Consider the following 27,262-nt stretch of genomic DNA (forward strand, 5'->3'; position numbering starts at 1 on the left):
TCCAGAGCACAGTTCTGCTAGTGTCATAATGGGCAGATCCTTTTAATTCAAACCCTTAATTTAACGCAATAAAAAGAAAAGCTCTTAGAACTTCTCTCCCCCCTCACACACCTTTGGGGGGAAAGCCAATTACAGACTTGCCTTAGGAAACTGAAGATAAAAGGGCATGACGTGGAAGAATAGACATTCCAAGATAATGAGACAGAAAGCACCAGCCTAGTCTTAATTCTCTTGTTCCCGTCAAGGTGAAGATGGCTGTTGCAGTTTCAGCTGGGCAGAAAGTAAGCTGTGTCTTATATGCGTAGGCAACAATCTTGTTAGTCAATGGCAGACGGCCTTCTCAGTGGTGGCGGCCACCCTGTGGAACGCCCTCCAATCAGATGTTAAGGAAATAAGCAACTATCTGACTTTCAGAAGACACCTGAAATCAGCCCTGTTTAGGGTAGTTTTTAATGTTTGATCTTTTACAGTGTTTTTAATATTCTGTTGGGAGCCGCTTAGAGTGGCTGGGGTATAAATAAATCATCATCATCATCATCATTATTATGCCCTTGCTCAGGATGTGAAACAACCATTGTGCATGTTCAAATAGTTCTGAGGGCGGGGGGACAAATACATCAGGCAATGGATAGCACACTCATCCACAGGTGCAGATAGGAAAATGGCAGACCACGCTAAAGAAAAACATTGAAATTTACCAGTGGTGCAGCAGGTTTGTTGCTGTTCCGTAAACAGCTAAAAACGTAGAAGCAACAGCAGTGGAAACCACTCTAGTTGCACAGCACCTAATGCAAATTGCCCAAAATGTTCCAGATGGTCAGGTCTCCCTACTATAGACACACATAAGGAACAGTTAGCAAACGTATAACCTCAGCTCCCACTGCAGAGTATGCAACTTCTTTCCCTGGGCACAAACAATAGAATATGCTCACAGCTCCACTGTTTGGAATTCACAGTTGCAACCTGTGACTTTAATTTGGTGGTCAGGTGCCAGGAAAACTCTGCAATCATTTGTGTGTGCGTGCATGAACTGATTTGATAGCGATCAGGGTGATTACGCATCTGGGGAGATTCGAGTCCTAGAAACTTACCAAACAAAGGGTTGGTAAAAAATAAAGCAAGTCTTCAGTACAAAAGCCTTCATCATAAAAGAGAGTGTCCGCAATCTCCCATTCCTATTCCAGTGGGAAGCCATGGAACATTATCTTCTGCCCTGGTGTCCACAGTCAAGTCGCTCCACTGAGGCTTCCCCACAATGAATTGTCAATTCATAAAGCACCCTATTATCATCAAGCCACGCAACTGGGGTATTTGAGAGGTTTGGGGGTTGATGGCTCCCCTGAAAAGAGCCTTCTTCTCACAAAGCTGTCTTGGCTTTTTTACTGACTGGAGTAGTCTCATCTTCCTCTGCGGCTCGGGTTTTTTTCTTGGTGTACACTACGCCAGAGGCAGTCTTCCGGGCTTCTGAAATCAAAACGGAGGGAGACATTTAGAAAGGATCCCCGAATCACAAGCTGCTGGCTTGCAGAACGGCACCCGGAACGAGGCACGGCTAAGTGCACAAGGCAAGGGCTGCACACCACTGTGCTATAGAGACTTCAACCAAGGAGGCCACACCTGTACAACTAAGGGAGCTGATCCATTGCAGTGGCAACTGCCACCATCACCATCATGGCAGCGTTTTGCTATCAAAAAAGGGCCAGATGGATGCTGAGCAGATGAAATGCGGCACATGAACAGACCCATACAGGTATGTCAGCTATAACCAGGCAAGATAGGCAGCCTTTGCATCATTAATTGGGCAGGTGAACAGGGCAACTCAACTGGCTCTTGCAAGATGCCCTAGAAACTAGGTCAGCACAAAACATTCTGCACACTCCCAAGCTCCGCAGACCTATAAAGTCAAAGCACTTATTTGGAATCATTTAAATGAAGGCAGTGCTGACACATCCCCTGCTCATCCAGAACAGTAGTCTAGGCCAGGAACCTGTGGCCCTCCAGCTGTCATTGGGACTCTAAAACTTCCCAAACGTCACAGATGAGGGGAGCCGTGCTCCAACAACTTCTGAGTGCATTGTGCCAAGCAATCCTAGTCTAGGGAACACGGCGTTTTAAATGCCGAACTGCAACAAAACCAGAAAAGGTGCTCTGTCACCATTTATACCACTCAGGGTGAGGGCCTGGATGGGTGGAGGGTGTGGGGAAAAGATGTTAAGCTACTCAAAAGCCACAGAGTGAGAATCTGTTGGCACAGAGTGTGGCCCACTTTGTGTGATGGACAGAGAAGGAACGGTTGGGCTGCATTAAGTGGGAAAATCGGGTGGAAACTGCTTCTCAAACCACCGGTTGTTTATTCTGTTTCAATCTGCTTGAATGTTTTATTTACTTTTACCTAGGTGTTTGGTTAAATTGGAAATAATTTTGATGCTGTAGTTTTGCTTGTTTACCTTATGGTAGATGGTTAAATTGTTTCTTGGACCTGTTTATACGATTTTGTAATTTATGTATTTTGCCCCCCCATGACTTTTCCTATGACTTCTGTTCCCTGCTTTGGGACTGAACACATTCATTGACGAGCGGGTAGAAATACTATAAATAAATAAAGCTAGAGTTTTACATTAGCGCAGGTATACTATTTCCCCCCTGTGATTTTAATATGTTACAATAAGCCCACATTGCACTTTTTAAATAGACGTTATGAAAACATTGCTTAGATTTAGGTAGGTAGCCGTGTTGGTGTGACGCAGTAGAAATACATATACATACATTGTCCAGTAGCACCTTAGAGACCAACTAAGTTTGTTCTTGGTATGAGCTTCGGTGTGCATGCACACTTCTTCAGATTTGTTAACTGTGGACATTCTTGCAAATACGTTCGTTATCCCAGTTACTGTTCCAGCTTACCTCCATGAAGCAGGACTGCTCGGCCATTCGTAGAAACTGCTGCCTTGGCATTGCTTTCAGACAGGCCAAACAGCCACCCTCTTTCCACTTTCGTTAAGGATATTCAAGCACAAAGAGGGCAAAACATGCTTGAGGCATAGCTAAGCACAGCTTCTCTACCACCCTACAAAAGCTACTGTGGCACACAGGACAGAGTATTGAAGTTGTCAAAGTTCAGCATGATCAAATCATTCTCAGCTCCCCAGCTATTGAGAGGACAGAAATCAGAATAACCTGTCTGACAAAACTACTTGTCAAATTAAAGGGGTGGGGAATCTGCAACCCTCCTGATGTTGTCAAAACCACAACTTCCACCACCGGTTGCTATTTGTCTCCAGCTCCCAGCCAGCACAGACAGCATCATCATTCTAGAGGGCCACAGGTCGGCCACACCAATATTTTAACTTGGGGTGGTTGTGGCACTATATTCCAAACAATGATCTGAACCACTTAGCTGCTTCTCTGGTCACAGGTGTTTAAATACAGATTCATTTTCAAGGTTAGCTAGGCAAGTTGGGATCTTTCTGTTCATTTAGTATTTTTGATGCAACAACCAAATATAAGAACACCGTATGACTACAGTAAGCTAGTATACGACCACCGAGCATCAGAAGAATATATATTTGCAGCATTTACAGGATATTGCACACAGTGGGGATGTTCTAAACTTTCTTAGAATGCCTTATCTTATCTGGCAACCCTTGCCCATTATTCTAGTAATATTATGGGTTGGGTATTCTGTTTTCCACTTTGTTATATCTGTGTGTGGATTGTACAGTAGTACCTCGGTTTACATATGCTTCAGGTTACAGACGCTTCAGGTTACGGACTACGCTAAGCTAGAAATAGTACCTCGGGTTAAGAACTTTGCTTCAGGATGAGAACAGAAATCGTGCTCCGGCGGCGTGGCAGCAGCAGGAGGCCCCATTAGCTAAAGTGGTGCTTCAGGTTAAGAACAGTTTCAGGTTAAGAACAGACCTCTGGAACGAATTAAGTACTTAACCTGAGGTACCACTGTATTGTTTTTAAAAAGGGCTTTTAAAAGAGAAAATGTTGAATGTCACTCCCAACCCCAAACTATCAATCTGTCCTTGCTGAATCCTGAAGGTACACTGTCAGCCAGGACCCATTTGGCTCACTGTGCAAAAAAAACCTAAGGAGATTATTTCCGCCCTTCCCTCTCTAGTCCTTCTCTTTTTCAGCTCCGTGCTCCCTCTACACCACCCTTCGCAGACACCCTCCTTTTCAAATCACTGCTTTGTCTTCCTCCTCCATTTCCTTCAGCTACTTTCTCACCCTCCTAGCACTGCTTCAGCCTCACAACTTGTCTTCTGCCATCGCTACACAGCCCTTCCTTGTCTCTGGGCTCTCTTGCGTTATTTCCTCTCCAAACAAACTGACCTTTCACTCCTCTCACAAAAAGCAGGATCATTTATGAGCATTCTGCTGCTGACAGTTTTATCCTTTCAAGGAGAGACTAACGGCTGTATCTCAGGCAGCGAAGTTCTGAAGGTCCTAACAAACACACTTGAAAAGGATACAGGTTCGCCACATCGTACGGACCTCGTAGTTGTAGAGGCTGCAACGGAAGAGAAAGCCATTACGGATGCTAGGTGACAAATACACAATTGTATACGCTAGGGCAGTGTTCTTCACCCTTGGGCCCCCAAATAACGCTGGACTCCCAGCCCCATTGGTCTGAGTCTGCCTGGTCAATGACCAGGGATTAGCCGTGCCTAGGAGTTGCTAGAAAAAACCCCAAAGAAATACCGAATTTTAGGTAAAGGCTATGTGAGTTTCCCCAAACGAAATGGAGTGTGTGGGAAGACATGTGTGTGCAAATGCTGCTTGGTTAGCAAAAGATAAATACAAAGGGATGATCATTCAAAAGGAACCCAGGAAGCTACCAGAGTCAGATCCTTGGCGCATTTAGCTCAGTATTGTTTTCAATGACTTGGAAGCAGCTCTCCAGGATTTTAGAAAGGAAGCAACCCCAGTTCTAATGGAAGATGCCATGGATCAAACTCGGGATTTTCTGTAGGCAACCCAAGTCCTCCAATGAAGCACGAATGTGAAGCACCCATTAGGCATTGCAGGATTACACACACACACACACTCACTCACTTACCTTTTCTGCTGCACTGGATAAAATTATATTCTAGGGAATAAGGCGACACAAAAAACTAATTAGTGGAAGTTTCTGAACGCATTCTCTTTCTTCTTCGAAAGGCTTCCCCCAATGCAGAACCACCATGTGGACACAAAATGGCACATTATATATACACACACCCTCTGAGTGCTGCAGAGATTTGAGAGGTGAAGTAGGAGCTAATAGGCCACGGTTCAAAGCCCTCCTTAGTCATGAAGTTCACTGGGTGACTTTGGGGCTGTGACTTTTGCTTAGCCTAACCTACCTCGCAGGGTTGTCGTAAGGATAAAATAGTGCGTGTATGTACATGCCTATGTGTTGGGGTGGGTGGGGCAGAACCCATATACAGCCGTACCTGTTCCGGAAGTTGAACAGAATCTGTTCCGGAAGTCCATTCGACTTCAGAAACCAAATCGCGGCTTCTGATTGGTTCCAGGAAGCTCCTGCAGCCAATCGGAAGCCCCATCGGACGTTCAGCTTCCAAAAGAATGTTTGAAAACCGGAACACTAACTTCTGGTTTTCAATCATTGGGGAGCTGGAACGCTCAACTCCCAAGGCGTTTGGGAGCCGAGGTATCACTTTATGCTGCTTCAGCTCTGGAAGGGAACAGTGGGCTATAAATAATACAAAACATGGCATGGACTTTGGAGAATATATTCTCAGAAAAAACTGGAATGGGTTACATTATTTAATGCAAACCTGACTCATCCTAATTCAAAACCACAACATCCACAACCGGCAAGAACAAAATGATGAACAAAACAAGCACCCATTCTGCTTTTGCTTGTCATGGGCAGGGGGGTGGTAGTCTGGGGCCCATCAGCTGGGGATGAAATGGGCCCCCACCCACACAAGACAGAACTTTGCTTGACCCCACAGGCATGCAGACAAATATTGGTCTGCCAATTAAAAGTAAGAAGCACAGGACCCATTCTCTGTGGCTTTCAGGACCTATGCAATATTTAGCATCTTAGCTGAAGCAGAAGAAAGGGGGAGGGGTTGGTCTACTTGAGAAGGGGTGGGGAACACCGTGTCCCCCAGATATTGCTGAACTACCATCCCCATCATCCTTGGTTACCGGCCATGTTTGCAGGGGCTGATGGGAGTTGTAGTTCAGCAGCATCTGAAGGGCCTAAGGTCCCCTACTCAAATCTTATAATCTCCCGAAGTTGTGGATTACTCTTAGGATGGCAGCAGGCTATGTATGCACCATGCGGTTAAAACAACAACAACCACCCCAAACACTTTCCTGTATTAAATAGGTAGGAAAGAAAGCGATGGAGGACCTCTTTTCTTTCTCTTACTCTCCACAACCTCCCCCACGCCAAAAAATAGCCATGAAGTGCTGAGGTTCTGTTCTGACAGAGATGGAAGGTTTCACAGAGGCTAATAAAAAGCACCCTCTTCCTGAAACCTTCCCCACCGGAGCCCCAAACATATTTCAAGGCTCCTGTTTTAGGATGGCCCAAATTCTGCTGAGAAGACACTCTTGTTAAGGGGCAGTGACCCAGACATTTCCCCTCTCCCCTTCCTTCAACAGGCAATCTGATGTTAATAGTCTGCCCTCCTTCAGGAGTTCCACAGCTTTCCCGAGAAAGTTTGCAAAGTCAGAAACGTATCAGTCACACCGAGCTCTCAAACAAGGATCATTTGCTGCGGTGATCGAAGACCAACAGAAGGAAAAGGGGAACAGTTCAAGCTGCCTATTCTTAATTCAAAACAACATGGGGGAAAAAAGTTCTGACAAAAAAGAAGTGGGGCAAACCTGCTCCTTTTGAGCCTCACCTTCCCTCGGCAGATCTGCATCAGGCTGAGCGCATTTGAAACCGTGTATCTCCTCATTGTGGAGTCTTTGATGGCAGGCACATAAATAAGTTCAAAGTAGATGCCTCGATCTATTGCCTTCACATGAAAGAAAAGGAAACAGAAGCTGAAGGGAGTTTGACACTGTCAACGTCTCACAGCTATTGTATATTAGTGATGTGTTTTCCCTGCTGTCTCATCTCCTCCAAAAAGCAGAGGCACCCAGTGGGACAAAGTTAATGGCTCTCTAGAAAAGCAAAAGTCCCTCCTCCTCCTCTGATACACATAACATAAAAAGGACACAGTATTCCATGCTCACGTACTTGGGATTTCCAAACTGTAAAGTGTTTGGCAATTCCACACCTCTGCAAATCTGGTATTGCTTCTTCTGTTTTTTTTTTTCCAACAGGAGAATTTGGATTTTAGCAGGGTGTATAAAAGTCCAAGCAGTGACACAAAACCTCATGCCCACCTTGTTAATTAATTAATGCTATTTATATACTGCTTAATTACTGCAGAATTCTATCCATTATATTTTACCTGCCCAATCAGAATGAATTTCAGGAACCAAAAAAGTCTTATTGAAAAATACAAACTTTGAGCTGCTTGGCCCCCAAATGTGCAACCAGGCATTCGGTTTTGGCAGCTGTAACCCTGATTTAAGAATCCATTGGGTGCCTGGGCTTATATATCTGTGTTTCTAACAGGACACCTGACCTGCTTCTGCACAGAGGACAAAACTGCTAATGGACAAGCAGAAAAACACAAGGAGAAAGAAGAGGAATGTCAGGACTGCGCACAACATTTGCTGGCCACCTTACCACATTCACAGAGGGTCTCTTGATGTAGAACGGCAGCTTTTCTGTTACGTTGATGCACACAATATCTACGTCTAAGGTTGTGCAGGCCACCTGTATTGCAAATTTGAAAGCAGAGGGTTACTTTTTTTAAAAAAAGGCAGACACTGACATACATGCATAGTTTCCCTACAAGTTCTAGTATTGTGCCCTGCAGAAGTACAGCTGACAGGAAAGCAATTGTTGCCCAAGTGTCAAGGAAAGAGCTAGCACTCAAGGACTCCACTCCAGACCAGGGATGGGGAAAGCCGTGGCCTTCTAGGCATGGTTGAATGGTAGCTCCCATCAGTCCTACCCAACATTGTCAGCTCCCATCTTCACATGATGGAAATAAGTGTTTTTACTGGATTGCTTTTATTCCGTATGTTGATTATTCTTAGTTGAAAATTTAAGGGTTTCGTTGAAGCGAGAACTGAGTAGATTGGGTGGGCGTACGGAGAGCCCGATGGTTGAATCAAGTGTATGTGGGGGTTGTTGTGTTTATGTTAATAGTTTTGTGTACTGTGATTTTGGAGACGGTATGATTATGTGTTTCTTTTTATAAGACGTACGAGATTTCCAAGATATTATACTATAATTATGCTGCATTTTGATGTTTTCCACAGGATCTGCTTTTGTGGCTCTTAAGTTGTCTTTTCAAATGTACATTGTCTAAAAACATTTATTACTGTTTAATTATGTAATTTATAATACGGAACTGCTGTGAGGTACAGAATGCAGAATCCGAACTGCATTTCTTATATCGGCACCATTTTCTTGAGATATACAAGCTGTTTAGAGATTTCTGTTGACATGCGAAGCGGTATACAGTGGTACCTCGGGTTACATATGCTTCAGGTTACATACGCTTCAGGTTACGGACTCTGCTAACCCAGAAATAGTGCTTCAGGTTAAGAACTTTGCTTCAGGTTGAGAACAGAAATCGTGCTCCGGTGCCGCAGCGGCAGCAGGAGGCCCCATTAGCTAAAGTGGTGCTTCAGGTTAAGAACAGTTTCAGGTTAAGAACGGACCTCCGGAACGAATTAAGTACTTAACCCGAGGTACCACTGTATAAACTAAACGAAGCCCAACAGCACCTGGGAGACCACAGGTTCTTCATCCCTTGCAATGGACCTAGTGTATTCTTCGAACATTGCATGTTGAGGTCAGGGCGGAAAGGGGTTAATCAGAGCAGCATTGAAAGAGCAGAGATCTCATATGCTTAATGATGGTATGTAAAACCCTGGAGCAAACTTTCAGAATGCAAAGGAGGAATCCAACTAAAAAAGGTTATATTCCAGAGAATTTGGAGAGCACATACACTCCCTTCGTATAATATCAAAACATAGTATATCTATGGGTTTTCCCCTCTTGAGCGTCACATACCGTGATCCTTACAATAACCCTGCATTGCAGAAGAGAGGTTAGGACAGAGGATGTAGTTTGTCCAAGGACCCTCAGGGAGTGTCTAGGGCAGTGTTAAAGCTTGACAGCTAGCAATTTCCTTGCCACCAGAAAGAAAACTCAGCTGATTCCATTCTTGAAACCGTGGCAACATAATTATTCACACCATCAAAAGGAATCTTAAACAGAATCTGCATCAGCCAGGGACACAAAACCCACAAGAAAGGGAGTTCTTCAAACTGCAGCGGCAGCAACAACAAAGCTGACCAACATTCGTCCAGAACGATGATGTTAGAAAAGAAAACTTAACCACTGGCTTTTGTACAAACTCTCAATTTTTCCATGACTTGTAGGGATTTAAAATACTAAGTATGCAGAGAAAAGAAAACCTTGGGGTAGGGGTGAGGGCAAGGGGGGAAGAATGCCTATTATTCTGGAAAAAAATATTTCCTTCCCTTAACAAGAGACAACACCGCCATCTGCTGGATACAGGACTGCTCTCCATACCAAATACATCACTTGAAAATCCAACTAGTTCCTGTCCCAGTGTGCAACTGTTGTACGTTTACAGTTTTAAAACCCCATATTGTTGCTAGATAAAGAATAGCAGTATTTTTTCTCTTGCCTTGGCATTCACCCAAGAAGCAGCGTTCAGTGAAATCTCTCCTCACATCAGAAAGAACAGAAATCTCCATTAGATCCCTGCTTGTCCATCGCTACAAGAAGCAGTAGTAGCATGCATGTAACCCTGCGGGATGCATTCCCTTTGTGGGTATAAACTTTCTTGCAGTGGGAAAGACAAAAGGTTGGGACAATGGACGTGACTCCAACCTCTGTACAACAGGCTACATCAGAGATTCTCATGCAGGAGAGCAAACAAGAGTCACTCTCACAGTTCAAGGCCCTTGAGGAGGCAGAGAAGTGAAGGGGGTAGCCTAGAGAGAAGGCCAGTGGATACGAGGTCTGAAGGGCCAAATGTGGCCTGTAGGCCCAAAACATCTCAGCCCGATATAGCACTTTGAACACTTCAAACCCCTCACAAATGTGTTTGGACAACAGTATCTTGGCTTACTAAGCCAATATGAAGGAAGCACATGTCCGGCTACAGTTTTTTGTTATGTCCAGTCCAGGAAGTCTTCCTCATCAGATGCAGCTTGAGCTGTGGCCACCAAGGAAAAATGTCCCTTTGGGTCATCTGACATCACTGTGATGTCAGATGACTGACAGGCGAGCAGCTTTTGGAAGGCCCGTCTTAGCGAAAACACAGAGCGAGTCAATAATCTGCAAGTGCCTTGGGGAGAGTCACTCTTGGGCATGGGTAGGCAAACTAAGGCCTGGGGGCCGGATCCGACCCAATCGCCTTCTAAATCTGGCCCGTGGATGGTCCGGGAATCAGTGTGTTTTTACATGAGTAGAATGTGTGCTTTTATTTAAAATGCACCTCTGGGTTATTTGTGGGGCATAAAAATTCGTTCATTCCCCCCCCCAAAAAATATAGTCTGGCCCTCCCGGCAAGGTCTGAGGGACAGTGGACTGACCCCCTGCTGGAAAAGTTTGCTGACCCCTGCTCTTGGGCATCAATCACTGAGCTGCCCATTGGCAGACCTGTGATCCACAGCAGCAACTACACCACATGAAGAAATAAAGAGTAGGATCAGGCATTAGCAGTGCCATTAGCAGCTTCTGAGTTTTGCAACTTCTTCACAATTCAAATGCTCGGGGTGGGGGTGGGGGGAAGGAATTTTCAAAACTTACATGAAAGAGTTTTCCACTCTTAGGAAACACAGCAAAGATGTCATAAAATTTTATGTTGGTAGATGTCGATCTCTAGGGCAGAAAAAAGAAAAAGTGTAACATTAAAAAAGAACGTTTTTCAGACTAGCCATTTAAGCTGGTGCTTTAAGCCTGGCCATAGCCCATCTCAGCCAATGCCTCAACAAAAAGCAGGAAGAAGCCGCTGGTAGCCAACGTGTCTCCTCCAGCACTTTAAATCCAAGGCACTTTCTAAAGGGGGGGGGGGGGAGAAATGCCCTGTTGACAAATGGAGCGAAGAGTTTAGAATACAAACTGCTTTCTCTCTATAGGGGAAAATGCTGTTTTCAAGCATGTTGGCTCACTGCTAAGACTACAAACCTTGGCTATAGATCTTGGTTGAGGAAGAAACACTTTAACCACGATACCTGGTTCAGATGATACACTAAGCCAAACCTTGACTTGCGCTGTACTAACAGAACTGGAGGCAAGCAAAGCAGGATGAATGCCTCTGTGAGTGGGCACATTTGCACAGTCCTGGTAAATTGGTTTACCAAGTAAACCATGGAAAATTTGGTTTACCATGGTGTGCAAGTGAGGCCAGTTTTTCCACTGCTCATGAAGGAAGCCAGATTGTTGGTTGATCCATCCAACACTGGCTAGATGCAGGCCTTTTTTCATCTGGCCTGGGAGGGAGATGCCATGACCAGCTCCAGTTACAAAAAGCTGAAGCTCCTTCTTCAGCACGTTGACTTGTAGACAACCATTTTCCTGAGAGACGTTAGTGTCTTCAAATGGGCAAACAAAGAAGTTTTTATTGCTGTTTCCCCCCCAGATTGCCAGTGTGACATTTCTTCCATAAATAACTAAAAGATGTGCTGGCAGGCAAATTATATAAAATTATATTGTGAACTAGTAACTTTGGTTGACATTTATGAAGGTGGTGGTGATGTTCCATGCCTTGCCAACCATTCTTAAGTTTCTGACAATTCTGGAGCATTTATTACTCAAGAACTATGGATTTCTTCACTGTCTGCAAATTAGACTAGACTTTAAAAAAACTACATATTTAGACATTGGGAGCCATTCAAATTTCTCGTGGAAGAGAGTTCCAGAGGTCAGCAAAGTTGTAAGGTAAAGGGACCCCTGACCATTAGGTCCAGTCATGGCTGACTCTGGGGTTGCGGCGCTCATCTTGCTTTATTGGCCGAGGGAGCCGGCGTACAGCTTCCGGGTCATGTGGCCAGTATGACTAAACCGCTTCTGGCGAACCAGAGCAGCACATGGAAACGCCGTTTACCTTCCCGCCGGACCAGTACCTGTTTATCTACTTGCACTTTGATGTGCTTTTGAACTGCTAGGTTGGCAGGAGCAGGGACCGAGCAACGGGAGCTCACCCCGTTGTGGGGATTTGAACTGCCGACTTTCTGATTGGCAAGTCCTAGGCTCTGTGGTTTAACCCACAGTGCCACCCACGTCCCCTACAGCAAAGTTGTAGTCTATCACTATAAAGCACAACAGATTCTAAGCCACTCTTCTTCTTCTTCTTTCTGTGAAATAGAAAAGGTTGTGAACTGCATCATAAGCTTACTAGAATATTGCAGTGCGATGGATCAGAAACAACAAGTGTTAGCCTCGATAAAATCTTAATTGGCTTGGATTTCCCCTGCAAAGAAGAAGAGAAGCAGCCGTGAGGAAAAGGAGTGAAACAGAAACCTTGGCAACATGCCTCCTACTCATCATTAATACAAAAATGAAGAATGATGCTGTGTTCAGAATTGGTGCCCACACAAATCTTGTATCCTTGCCCTTTCTTTAATTCGTCAGGAGTGTTGGCAACCAAGGTCTATTTTTAGTCAGACAAAAGGGCTATAACTGTGCTGCTCATAGTCAAGTAATAAGACCTTACACAGAGGACTCAAGGACTCTGCTCCTGGTGGAGAAGACTCAGTTAGTTTTCACTAAAGACGCTTATAACTGCTGCAGTTAAGCAGCTCCTTGCTTACAAGCCCACTTCTAACAACTTCACTCAGAATTACCCTTAAATTGCAATCCATCAATGGAAAGTGAGACAGTCGACCATTTCTGCTAATTACCCCCCTGCTTCCTTGTTGCAATGTACTCTACGTGGGGCTACCTTTGAAGGTGACCCAGAAACCACAACTAATCCAGAATGCGGCAGCTAGACTGGTGACTGGGAGCGGCCGCAGAGTCCACGTAACACTGGTCTTGACACTGAGGTCCAGCGCCGAGGGCCTTCTGGCGGTTCCCTCACTGCGAGAAGTCAATTACAGGGAACCAGGCAGAGGGCCTTTTCGGTAGTGGCACCCACCCTGTGGAACGCCCTCCCATCAGATGTAGCTCTGTCTCCCAACACCTCTCAGCACCCTAAAGAAACTACAGTTCCCAGGATTGTTTGCATAGTCAGTACTAAAATGTACAGCTGCTACTATTACTATTTCCACGTTTTAAGTAATAGCAACAATAAACCTCAAAGGAAGTACGTAAGTCAAATAAGGAACATAGGAAATGTTTTGATGCAAATGACTCTCCTTTTCCAGAAAAATTCCCCACAGAAAAAAGTTATCCAGAAATTATCCAGAAAACCCACATCACTGCCTTCATTAGATACTCTAAACATGTCCTTGAGAACAAATTATAGCTAGTAAAACACATCTAGACATACCTGTACGAGAGGCAGGGCTGTAAACAATTCTTTGGGAGACAATGGCTTGACAATTTCCTAGAAACAAACAACACACAAACATGCTTAGTTGTTTTAAATAAAGCATGTAAGCAAAAGCTAGGAAGCTATTTTTTTAAAAAACACAATGATGTAAAGTAGCAACCAAACTAAGATGAATGGGATCTTTTATACACTGTGCTTGCTGGACTGGAGAAGTATCGGGAGGGCCAAATTCCAGAGCTCCTGACAAACATATGTTGCAAAAGGCTTTGTTGTGAAGACTTACATTTAAAGTGCATTCCTATACATTGTCTATTCACTTCTGAGTCCAAATGGGTTTAATAGCATTTGATCCCAGTAAGAGCATATAGGATTGCAGCTTCAAGTCAGCTTTTTTGCTTCTAACTAGGAAACTCTAACTGCATGTATTAGAACAGCAGATTTTCAACATGTAAGAAAACCAGGGCTTATACAGACACATTTATGATCAGACCCACTGAAGCACTCAGACTGGCTGGGGTAGCTCAGTCAGTTGAGCCCTATGTTGGGCAAAAAAGAAATCCGGCACTAAATGACCTCGTGGTCCCTTCCAGCTCTACGATTCCTTTTTTTTAACTATACACATCCCACTGGTTGGGCATAATCCTCCCCAAGTTAATGAGTGTGAAATCCATGCTCATGTGAAAGATGACGAGAGTGAAATGCACTAATGGCTCAAATGCGCTGATCATGCTCATTTATGTTTTCTGGTGCACGTTCAACTTCAGCCAAGATGGAATTTCAGAGTTTTCTTAAAGACTTAGCACCAGCCTCCTCATATGCGAAGCACACTTTTATCTCCCGCCCAATCTGAAGCACAGCTAGGAATCGGGAGTGTTTATGTTTGACTGTCACTGCCATGGACACTTAATGACCAGTGGCTTAGAGCAGCCTTTTTTTGTGTGGCAGCCCCAAGCGAGTTCAGTGGGGCTTACCTCCAAGTAAGCATGCCCATCAACCAGAAAAAACGATTCCATGAACCAAAGTGGGAGGGTGGAGAATTTATTGAAACTCTTCACACTGCTGAGCCTATTTCCCGATGTGTCAGTTGAATTACCATTAATCTGGGTGTCCTACTACAATCACAATACCTTTTTTACACGGGGGGTGGTAAGACTTCCTCCATTTGGGTAGAGGTAAAAGGGTAAAGGTAAAGGACCCCTGAATGGTTAAGTCCAGTCAAAGGAGACTATGGGGTTGCAGCACTCATCTCGCTTTCAGGCCGAGGGAGCTGGTGTTTGTCCACAGACAGCTTTCCGGGTTATGCGGCCAGCATGACTAAACCGCTTCTGGTGCACGGAGGACCGTGACAAGTGCCAGAGCACACGGAAACGCCGTTTACCTTCCCGCTGCAGTGATACCTATTTATCTACTTGCACTGGCATGCTTTTGAACTGCTAGGTTGGCAGGAGCTGGGACAGAGCAACGGGAGCTCACTCTGTCACGGGGATTTGAACTGCCAACCTTCCGATCAGCAAGCCCAAGAGGCTCAGTGGTTTAGACCACAGCGCCACCCGTGTCCTGCATTTGGGTAGAGCTGCAAAATGAGCATGTGAAAAAGACTCCTAACACACATGGGCCTCTGGAGTGAATTCAGTGCCCTTGTTCCTCTTCTGCATGTTCAGTATATATACAAGAGGGAAGAAAGGACACCTGTATAGTATGTAATTAGCAGCATGATCGCTGCTAGCATAAACCCTCCCACTACTTCTTTTGCAGTCATCTCTCAGTTCAGCAAAGTTTCTATAACGGTCTGCTTTGCCGCACCTGCACAAGCCCCTATAGTGTTTTAAAATAAAAAGTCCTACCTTCTTCTTTTCATCATAGTCAACGACGTAATTGATTGCAACAGTTGCATAGCCAACTAAAAAGCAAAGCACAGGCAATTTTTAATAACAATAATAATAATTAAAACAACAGCAACAATGGATAGAATTTAGTCGTCATGTTCAGAGATGAACAACTCAGAGGAACAATAGCAATTGCTATTCAGGATTGTATGAGTTTGTTTGCTTGCTTTCCTCTCACCTCTCCATCCTTTCCTTTTTGTGTCATGTCCTTTTCAGAGTCTAAATCCAAGACCAGGGAATATGTTACGCAGTTAGTTTTATTTGTTTACAAGAAAGTCTGATACTTTTTTTGGCTGGAAACCAGGGTATAAATACTTCTAATGAATAAACAGAATTCCTCACGTTTGATACAACGAAAACAAGCGTAGCTTTGTTGCACGTCAGGATCTGCCAGTAACTCAGTAAAAGAAGCCCAAAAAACATTATCTCCTCTAACTACCAGCTCCATATTTCAGCTTAGGTCTGGGAGGGAGAAGGGAGCAGTTTCTTAAAACACATCCTGCAGACAAAAAGCTCCCCGGCTGTAGTGGTTTTATTTCTACCCTTCTATCCTTGTCTAGGAAACCTTCCTACCAAAAAAACCCACACACATTCTTGCACTGATTTTGAGGAGCTAACACCAGGTCTATTCCAGTTCTCAGGTACCATCAAAGTAAGCCTTCCTTCGGCTTCTTAAAAAGAAAATCGGCGTTAGGGACTGTGCTCCTCCTCCTCTGAGCGCATGTGCGGAGCCTTCCCCAATCCGACCATTTAGGGACGACCCTGAAATCCTGGGCAAACCGAGGCAAGTCCTGCCCAACAACGTGTCGCCAGAGATCCTTACGAACCATCTCGTCTCGAGGAACAAAATGATCATCCCCGCGCACCCGGGGATCGGAGCCTGTGCGCGCGGGCTGAGAGGGAGCAGAGGCGCGCCTAAGTCCTTGCTCATGGGGAGGACGGAATGAAGATTTCAACTCCAATTAAAAACTCTGTACGTAGCTTTAAAAAAAATAATTATAGTCCCAATTTAAGAGTGGAGCAAAGGCGCGCGCGCACACAACCCCAAGCGTTATCCTTTCCAAAAGCGCAGATGGAGCATCGACACAAGGGGCAAGGCAGGCGTCCCGAACCCGCGAGGGGGGCATGCAGAGCCAAGCTGGGGGTGCAGAGCCAGCCATTTCCTCCCCGCCCGCCCGCCCGCCGCCCCTGCTCGCTCTTTGCCCGCTGCCCACTCACGGTGCGCTGCCGCCTCCACCAGCTTCTGCAGCGACGCCTTCTCCGCCAAGTGGGGAATATTCAGGTCCACAAACTCAGCCATGTTGAAGCCACGTGGTGGGGAAGCGCCGCTTCTAATGCCCTGGCGCCCCGCTGCATGCTGGGAGTTGTAGTCTTTCCGCCCCCTTTCTTTCTCCTCCGCCCTCGTCTCACAGCTGGCGGGGTTGTGGGACGACCCAAGCTTAAAATCATAGCAGAGTTGGAAGGGGTGAATACCCGCCAACATTTCTCTGATGAAAATAGGGACGCCCCATTACTATTTATACCCCACACATTTTACTGGGTTGCTCCAGCTTCTCTGGACAGCTTCCAACATACGTAAAAGCATCATAAAATATTAAACATTAAAAAAAACCCACACCATTACCTATACAGTACAGGATTGCCTTCAGACGGCTTGGGGGTCGGGTAATTCCATACCCTCCAACATTTCTCCAATGAAAATAGGGACATCCTAAGGAAAAGTGGGACATTCCAGGATCAAATCAGAAACCAGGATGGCTTCTCTAAATCAAAGACATCTCTGGAAACTAGGGAAACTAGGAGGGTCTGGGGGTTGCAAGGGTTGCCCATTCCAACCCCCTACAATGCAGGAATCTTTTGCCCAACGTGGGGCTTGAACCCACGACTCTGAGAGGCTCTACAACCCAAAGCTGTAGGATATAAGCTGTTGCCTATAAAGACAGGCCGCTGCTGGAAGCCTGAAGAGCTGGTCAAACTGGGAGACGATGCTAAGCTAGATGGACAAATAGCCTGACCTGGAGGGGGGCAGCTTTCTGGGTTCTTACCTAGCCCTGGAGTCAGTGCTTGAATTATAGAGGGAAAGGGCAGCCTTTAATGACATTCACAGACTCCATCCTTTCCTGTTAAAGCCATATCATACCGCCCCCCCACCCCTAGCACTTCTAAAAGTTAAGGCAGCAGTGCAACTGGTACAGTATCCAGGGTCCCTCTGGCTCTCCTGTAATTCAAGCACACCCCTGGAATTCATTGAAGGTTTCATAATCTATATTCCTACATTTATGTTATATCCCACCTTTCCTTCAAGGAGCTCTCCCCATTTTATCCCCACAACAACTATTTAGTTGGGTTAGGCTAAGAGACAGTGGGCACCCAGTGAGCTTCATTGGCTGCAGTGCCAGATTTATGTATAGGCTAAGTAGGCTGAAGCCTAGGGCCTCTAAATCTAGGGGGCCTTGCCACCCCTCCCGCTCCCCAGCAGGCAGTCTCCCCTCTCCCAAAATTGCAAACCCAAGACTTCATGCGAGGGCAGGGCAACTCAGACCTCTAAGTCTAGGGGGCCTCACCAGCCTGCCCTCTCCCCAGTGCCGCAGTCTCCCCTCTCCCAAAATTGCAAGCCCAAGACTTCATGCAAAGGCAGGGCAACTCAGGCCCAGCAACTATGAGACTCAGGTGCCCAATTTGAAGCAGTGGGGCGCAACTTGACCCCCCCCCCAGTTCACAGCCAAAGTCTGCAAAATCTTATGGATATAAATAAAATCCATCTAGATTGCCCTGGTGCGGGAGGCCCCTTAGGAACGGCACACGGGACCCAATTTGGCTCAATTGCTTCAGTTGCCTTAAGGTCAGCCCTGATGAGACTGTGCAGGGGTTGGACTGACAAGCCCTGCACCTTCTAGGTCCCTGGTGTCACTATTCAGAGTACAGAGTCAAGGACTTGTTTTGGAAATAAAGGGGGGCACTTATTGGAAATCAGTTTTGTCACCTCCCTGCCCCCCCAAAAAAACCCGGGATGATGAGCCCAGCCACCTTTTATTCACAGTCGCATAAGCACTACACTACAGCATGTCCATAAACCTGTACGTTCAGCTGCTGAAGCATACACCCAATATGTACCAATGGAAATTTATGTTACTGGTTTATGACTGAACACTGTGTTTTATGAATTGACTCTTTTTTTGTGAATTACCTAAGAGCCACCAATAGGGAGCTCTAGAAACTGACAGCTTGGGTACTATCAAACGGCGACCCCTATTGCTGAAAGCAGGTAACCAGCAGGGAATGCTTCAGCTCAGCCTTTGCACTGTTGACTTAACACCCCCTGCTGTGCAGATAATGGAGAAAGCTTGTAAATTGTATCCCTTCTGGCATCCTGGCCAACTCTATTACACTGGTGTAAACCCTGGTGCACCAGAAGCACAGAATAGCAGCAAATAAAATCCGCTCATACGTCAGTGACTGATAAGACTCGTCAACCAGTACTTCCAAAGTCTTCCTAAATTATAAAGCTCCAAAATACAGGCCAAAAGAGAGCAGGTCTGGGAAGAGCAAGGCATACAATGGGCACCACCAGTGAAAAGGCCCTGCTCTGTGTAACTCTTGTCCTGTCATTTGATAGAGTGCCCACTTGCCCTCCTTCTTGACATGGAATACTCTCTATTGGAGTCTCCAGGTCCAGTACAAAGACCATAAGAAGGGAGAGCAGGGACCTTGAAGTTCCCAACAGCTGTTAATCAAGCAAGCAAGCACACAGGTCACCTTTGTCACAGTCAGGACACCTATGTCCTGGCCAGGCCTGCACCCAATCTTGTTTTTGTATAATCTTGTTTGTCCTCAGTAACCAAAATTATATTATCAACATATACAAGCAGAAAAGTTGTTTTCCTTCATTTTCAAGGAATCAAACAAAACAAAGTGGCACTAATAAAGAAAAGTTCCAGGATGGCAACAGAAAGCAAACTAAAAATGCTTTTGCAGTTCATCAAAACTATCCAGCAATATCAAGTTATAGGAAAACTGGTGCTATTAACAGTAATCCTTGTAGTTGGTTAATTGGTTCAGCAACTTCCATGCACATGAGGTGTGATGCTAATTATTTCCCCCAAGAGATTCAGGTGAGGGTCAGATGCCTTGTCAATCCCAGCAGGTATATAAGAGGACGACCTGGCCTGCCCAGGCCTACGGCCTGCCCAGCACAGAAGAATTGTGTATAGTACACAGTTCTGAAAGGGCCACAAAGGGTAAACCACCCAAAAGGTATGCTGAAGAGTTTGCTAAAACAGTCATAGCAGATACAGAGGAACCGCCATAGGCGGAAGGGGCAGAGTGAGAACCGGAAAAGATGCCAAAAAGCAGACTAAGATTGTAAAGGAAGAGAGGCATCGAGGAGAGAAAGAACCAAGAAGCAACACAGTGATCCCGCGTGGCCAGTACTGGAATAGACATTGACAGGAAAATATTCTTCCCAGACCTGCTGAAAGAGGCAGTCATTAAACCGCTTCTTAAAAAAAACAATTCTAGACCCGGCCAATATGGCCAACTATCGCCCAGTCTCAGATCTTCCATTCTTGGGCAAGGTGATTGAGCGAGTGGTTGCTGAACAACTCCAGGCACGCCTGGAAGAAGCGGACCATTTGGATCCCTTCCAGTTGGGATTCAGGCCTCATCATGTTGAATGTAGACTATAAAATATTTACTGGGGTCTTAGGAAATAGGATGAAAATCATTTTTAAAAGAATTATAAGGAAAGACCAGGCCGGTTTCCTAGCAGAAAGACAAATAAAAGATAACACTAGGATAATTATTGACTTATTGGAATATGCTGAAATGAACCCGAGTAAAAAAATAGTAATGTTATTGGTAGATGCCAAAAAGGTGTTTGATTGTATCTTGTGGAGTTTCCTGATGGAGACATTTGAAAGTTTGAGAATAGGAAATAGAATAATGAATGGAATTAAAGCTATCTATAAAAAGCAAAAAATGAAGTTAATGCAATTACAGAGGGATTTGATATCAAGAGAGGGGTTAGACAGGGATGCCCCCTGTTGCCGCTGTTATTCATTACAGCGCTGGAAATCCTTCTAGGAGCATCAAGAAAAGACAAGGAAATTAGAGGGATAATTCTGAAACCACCTTCACCGGGATTCTTCTTGCCAGTTTTGCTTCCCCCCCCACCTCCTCACCCGTTAGCTGCATGTGTTTCATGGCTGTGCACAACGCCCCCAGCACCAAGGAATCCAGAGAGCTGATCTAGTATAGTTATGAAGTCAGAAATAACATATGTGTTATACGTGAGTTGATGTACAAACACTGGCGGAGGAAGAGGCATGCGGGGGGAGCCTACCGCTCCCGGCAGCGTGATCCCAGTGGGGTGCCATCGCAGCTGTTGCTCCTCCCGCGCTGGGCACCATGCGCATATGGACAGTGCACAATGCTCCCGGGACGCATGCCAGCCCCGCCCCCGCCTGCTCTCCTCCCCCCAGTACCGGAGCATGAAGCTCCGCCACTATGTACAAAACAGTGAAATCATATCTACGCTAAGTCTTCCTGAGATAACATTTGAAAATCATCTTTCCACTGCACAGCGGAATCCACAGGGATAATGTCTATACCTTGCAGACACATGGAACAATTTTATGGCAACAAACACACAAATCTGCTGGTTTTACCGATGACAGTTTAATGCAAGTGTCTCAGGTATCAGTTGATCAACATATGGCACAAGAATTAACATCGTTCTTCAGTCTCTAGTCTCTTGGTGCAGGCCAGATGCCAGATGCCTTGGTTTTTTCAAAATTGGTATTGTCTTGCTGCACCCTCTTTACTGTTGCCTTACGTGAGATGTCCTTTTTCGGTTCCAGTCCAGTTCAGTGGCATCTTGTTAATCCTTCCTTGCGACCTGGCCGTGTTCTCTATCTATATAGCTCAAGGGGAAAGAAGAGACAGCAACAGGTTTCCATGTCGCTGTGTTGTTTCAGCAAAAAACCCAACAACACACAAACAAACCAGATGGTATCTTTGCCTTTGGGAAGAGCAGACAACTTGTTTCCGTGGAACACATGCTTGATTGTGATTGAGAGTGATTTTCAGGGCAGAAAACTGCCTCCCTCCAGAAGCACAGCATGCTTCATACTCTATGCGCAAGCGATTATTTCTTCTCCAGCACGGCATCCTCATAGCTGGCTCACAGGATACCTTTCCATCAATGATGTCGTCTCAAGAAAGTGTTTGTGTTGTATGTCAGAGCCAGGCTGGTCCACTGTTGGCTGGGGATATCCTGGTTCAAATCCTGCTTCAGCCATGTAATGAATCACTTACTTGAATAACCATGGGGACATGGCCATTTCTTTCCCCACTCTCTGCTCTCCATCTCTGCTAGCCATAATGACTATGCTCTACCTCCATAGCTGGAAGCAGCACTGCTTCTGAAAGCCAGTCGCTGGAAACCACAGGAGGGGAGAGGGACCCTGTGCTTAAATCTTGCTTGCTGGTTCCCCACAGGCATCTGTGAGAACAGCATGCTGGACAAGATGGGCCAATGGCTTCAACCAGCAGGCTATTATTGTGTTTTTAGTTTCTAATATCAAAGCACTTACGGTTGTTTCCAATCTAGCACTAAATTAAAGCCACCTAGTGGTAATCTGTAGGGACACGGGTGGCGCTGTGGGTTAAACCACAGAGCCTAGGACTTGCCGATCAGAAGGTCGGCAGTTCATATCCCTGCGACGGGGTGAGCTCCCGTTGCTGAGTCCCTGCTCCTGCCAACCTAGCAGTTCGAAAGCACATCAAAGTGCAAGTAGATAAATAGGTACCGCTCCGGCGGGAAGGTAAACGACATTTCCATGCACTGCTCTGGTTCGCCAGAAGCAGCTTAGTCATGCTGGCCACATGACCCAGAAGCTGTCTGCGGACAAACGCTGGCTCCCTCGGCCAATGAAGCGAGATGAGCGCCGCAACCCCAGAGTTGTCTGCGACTGGACCTAATTGCCAGGGGTCCCTTTACCTTTAGTGGTAATCTGTAGTGCAAAAGAATGCATACAGACCCCACTTACCTGGGAATAAGCCTGAGTTTTATTGGACTTACTTCTTGTTATGTACTGAGTTGAATAGGATCCAAACTGCAGCAGTCTGATTGGTCCTAGAACAATAGGCTCCAAAATGCAGCAGTCTGATTGGTCCTAGAACAATAGGATTCAGAATGCAGCAGTCTGATTGGTCCTAGAACAATGCAGCAGTATGATTGGTTGGCAGGAACCACCCAATCATGCTCCAGATAGAAGTGAATCCCCAACCTGATTGGCTTACAGTAGAATTCCGGAATTAGCCAATCATGTGCAGCCCATTGTGTAAATAATGTATATAAAGCAGATACTTTGAGCGAACTTTCATTCATTCATTCCTCCTCACCACTATGAGCTGAATAAAGAGCATGAAATCACTTTGCGACTCTGAGTATATTTCACTTCTGACAAGAGATTCTGACATCAGTAAAGAAAAAGGGGGGGGGACACCCCCAGTGAATACTTAAGATGGACAGTGCTTGTTCCTTGTTCGTGTCAATTCATAGCTTAATTTCATTTACCTTTCGAGGAGGAGTAATTTTGTAGCTTGGGAAGCTAGGCAATCTAGAAAAGACCTTTATGAGTCCTATTTGGAGCCATATGGGAAGGCAAGGTTGGCTATGTTATTGTTCGGTTCCTCATCCTTCACTGTGACACTGCAGCAGCAAGAAACGGCAGTCTCTGAGGACCGTACTCGGGAATGTGGAAAAAGTTTCCAGGTTTCTGCTAGAATCAATGTTTTGCAGTCAGGAGGTAGATGGATGTTTTTCAGAGCCTTTGCTGTTGATAAAGGGCAGCAAACAGCATGCCATCTACTTTCTCCCACGCTGAGGATTACTAATTTACATAACTCCAAAATTTACCTTGATTCCCTCCTACCTAACACTTGAGGTCCATACTTTTTAAGAAAAAAAGAAGAAAAAAAAGATGGTGAATCATCTGAGGAAAGATCATGCATGTCATACAAATAGCAGCGCCGATGAAATAGTCTTGCAAATATATTTATCCTGCAGAACTTGTCCTTTCTTCTGTCAGAGCCAGAGCTGTGGGCAGTTGCACTGAAATCCAAATAGTCTCATACATCATTTTATTTGTATGCTTTCCATAGTTCAAACCAAGCTCAAGGCAGCTTACAACATCGGAGGGGTGGGGGGCGGATCACAAAACTGCAAACATAACCCAAAGTAGTAACAAACAATAAACAAAACATCAAAAAGTACACAACCAAATTTGAACAATTTCCACATAAATAATAATAAGATCTAAAATAAAGATTAATAATAATAATAATAATAATAGCAGTAACCGCAACAGCTCCCCTCCGTTAATTTAGTGAAATTTTGTTTTTACACATACATTTTTACTCTTATATCTTACATTCTACCCCCATTGGAATGTCTAGGAAAATCAAGACATCTTCTCATACAGTGATAGGGGGCAAAGTAACCACACAAAATGGTTGTTTGATACAGGTGTTGTGCCCAGAACCTGTTCTATCCATTTCATGTGAGAAAGGAGAGTAGAGGATGGGAAAAGCAATATTTTGTGTAGTTTCATAATAGACAAATCACCTACTTCTCTTAATATTACCACAAACGATATCTGGAGTCAATAGTATGTCTAGGTTTACAAAACTCCTTCACACATCTAAACGCTTCTTCCACAGTTAGAAGCTTCCCTGCGATCCAGCAAAACTGGGTTGTTTTTGTCTGATTTTGCATTTTAGCTATAATTTCGTTACTCCAGGTTTTGGAGTCACTGAGACCTCAGTTGCATCTGCAAATGTCTGTAAGCTAGCAAACAGCACCCTCACTTCAGCAGGTGGCGAGGCTTAATGCCAATTCTCTTTCAAGGATGCTTGGGTGACTTTTTTTTTCAGTTCATGGAAAGATTTTTTGCAAAATGTGCTGTGGATGGTTGCCCTCAATGCTTATGAGGCACAATGTCACTGATCCTCACAAGAATCAATAAAGCCCTCAAATTTGATTATTGGCTAGTGGCTTCAGTGCCAAAACAACAAAGTGAAAGACACGCTTGCCTCTGTGTGGGATCGCCAATAGTGTACTCTTCCAAAACACTTTGTACCACGTATGATCGACACATATACTTCCAAGTGGGACACAGGTGGCGCTGTGGTCTAAATCACTGAGCCTCTTGGGCTTGCCGATCAGAAGGTCGGCAGTTCGAATCCCTGTGACGGAATGAGTTCCCATTGCTCTGTCCCAGCTCCTGCCAACTTAGCAGATCAAAGGAACACCAGTGCAAAAAGATAAATAGGTACCGCTGTGGTGGGAAGGTAAATGGCATTTTGTGCGCTCTGGCTTCTGCCACAGTGTTCCATTGTGCCAGAAGTGGTTTAGTCATGCTGGCCACATGACCTGGAAAGCTGTCTGTAGACAAAAGCTGGTTCCCTCAGCCTGAAAGCGAGATGAGCGCCACAATCCCATAGTCGCCTTTGACTGGACTTAACCATCCAGGGCTCCTTTACCTTTACCATAGTTCCAAGTAATCAAATGATGGTGGTTGTTTCAAATATGGTGGATTGCCTGCTTAAAAGCCTGCATAGTTTGGAGGCTGAAAAACCCACAATGATGTTGTTATGAATTGTGGAGGGGGTAGGCTTTATTCATGAGCCCCAATTCCTAGAACAAGCAGGGATTAGCATCCTGGTGAGGTTATGGCCCTCTAAACATGGGCCATTAAGGTAACAAAGGAAGTGTTGGGCCATTGCCTCCTTCAACTCGCTGGTAGTTAGAAAGACAAAGGCCAGAAGCTGGCAGGCTGGGCAGCTGGAAGACAAGGCTATGCCTGATTTCTGTTGGAATCTAAGGCTGTGGCCAGGGGCACATATATACTATGAAATTAATGAAGCTTAAGCTTCAGGGGCCCCTAATCCTAGCAGGGCCCCAGAAGTGACTTTGTTCCATGTTGCTTAAAATTTGGGGGTCTAGTAGACCCGATTTGATTCACACATCTCAAACTGATTATGTTTTTGTTGTATATATTTCAACAATCCCAAAGTTTGAGAGTCAGTAGCACGGATGTTGTAACAACCCCAGACCTTGTTGCTGGTTGCGAAGGGACCCCCATGACAGTTCAAGCTCCAGAGCCCCCAAAATGTAGGCCCACCAATGGCTGTGGCTATAGGAGACGCAAGACCCTCTTGGGATGTTAATGCTGTGAACCCTTCCACCGTAGGTTCAGGTATATATGTGTAAATAAACCATATATCACAAAGACACCACAGTCTCTGCTCATTCCAAAGGAAACATGAACCCCGAGTAAGCACCTGGAACCCCTGGAATCTTGCGCCGCTCAGAGATTGGGGTGGCCACAGAAAAGAAAAAGGTTGTTTTGAGGGTCGACACAATGATAGGAATTCACAGCAACAGTGTGCTTCATTTTGTCTGTCCCAGTCAAGCTGTTGTGACGTGGTGACTGTGCATAGTTGCATATGCCACATCTGGACTGTCTGCGAGACGCTAAGACTGTTGTTGTTATCAGTAACCAGTCTTGATTATTGCACTGTTATACGTCTGCAGTTGTTATAATTATGCTAAATGCTAAATGCATGTTACTGGCACAAGATTTATTATTATGAATTGGCTCTCCAGAGTCACCAAAACACTGACCCTCCACCTCTCAATGCAGAAGGATACCATGGTCAATGGCACTGAAAGCTACTGGGAAGCCCAGGAAAATTAGCAGGACCACACACTTCCTCCCTCCCTCCCTCTCCTGGCGTTGGCCTTCCATCAGAACATCCAAGGCTCTTTCTATGCCAAACCCCATTTGAAATGGAACCACATAATTGCCTCTATTCAACAAAGTAAAGGTTAGTCTTTTTAAGATTTCTGTTAAGCCAGCATTTTCTCTTTCTTTTTCTTCTGACTCCAATCTATTCTGCATGCTGGGATGAAATGCCTCTTTTTATTTGGGATGAAAATGTCAGCATACGTAATTGCTATGCTTTTGGCACTAAAGAGGATTTTACCATTTCTATGATTGCCCTACTATGCTCAGCAACACAGAAATACTTACAAAAGGCCGCCTTTGTGAGACATATACCGCAGGAGCAAACGCAAAGTGTGCTGTGTGGCTGCCCTACGTGATAAAAGTCCTGGGAATTTATAACAGGTGGACAGGACTGACATAAACTCCTAGGAGCAGAGCAATTTGCTTCGTCCAAACATGTGCAGAGATCCTGTTTTCCTGCTTTAAACACAGCATGCAGCCTCAGATAACCCAGACTGTGATGGGCTGAGTTGCATATGAAAATCATAACTAGCAAAAATTAATCCAGCATGTGGCTGGCATGTCCTGCATCATTGTAGGCAAATGCAACAAGGGGAAGTAGTGTGATCTAGTTATCCTGGCAATCATTCTGTAGCATTTGTATCACTCAAGAATTTCATTTGCATGTTCTGGGTGGGTTGGATGCTATGCGCTTTTATTTGTTTCTTCCCCACTCCCGATCCATTTCCTTTTTGTGTTGTGTCTGTTAGATTGCAAACCCATCTCATTACGGAAGTCAAAGGCTGCTCTGGGAGCCTTCTGAGTCGAAGAGTGGGATAAAAATTTAAAGAAGTAATCACTGGAGACATGGGAGTGGGACATCCTCCTGAGGGTGGTAGTCAAGCAACAATGGGGAAAATGAAACCCAAGCTGCTAAGGGTCAGGACCACGGATAGCACCCTGTGAAGCAAGGTACAGAAATAGGCTTCTGGAGACTCACAGGAGA

The 27,262-nt window shown here is 45.1% G+C and overlaps 1 protein-coding gene across 1 annotated transcript; it reads right to left on the reverse strand.

Moving 5' to 3' along the window:
* Nucleotides 1-675: 675 nt before the first annotated feature.
* On the reverse strand, nt 676-16,807 carry RPP30 (ribonuclease P/MRP subunit p30). Its single transcript, XM_083615132.1, has 11 exons — nt 16,682-16,807; nt 15,422-15,477; nt 13,575-13,631; nt 12,480-12,554; nt 10,892-10,963; nt 7,718-7,807; nt 6,879-6,995; nt 5,072-5,101; nt 4,485-4,522; nt 2,905-2,984; nt 676-1,464 (listed from the first exon to the last, which is right to left on the reverse strand). The coding sequence occupies exons 1-11, from the start codon at nt 16,761-16,763 to the stop codon at nt 1,358-1,360; spliced, it is 804 nt and encodes a 267-aa protein (XP_083471258.1). The 5' UTR covers nt 16,764-16,807; the 3' UTR covers nt 676-1,357.
* Nucleotides 16,808-27,262: the final 10,455 nt, after the last annotated feature.

Source organism: Podarcis filfolensis (assembly GCF_964270895.1).
Source record: "Podarcis filfolensis genome assembly, chromosome: 5".
NCBI lineage: Eukaryota > Metazoa > Chordata > Lepidosauria > Squamata > Lacertidae > Podarcis > Podarcis filfolensis.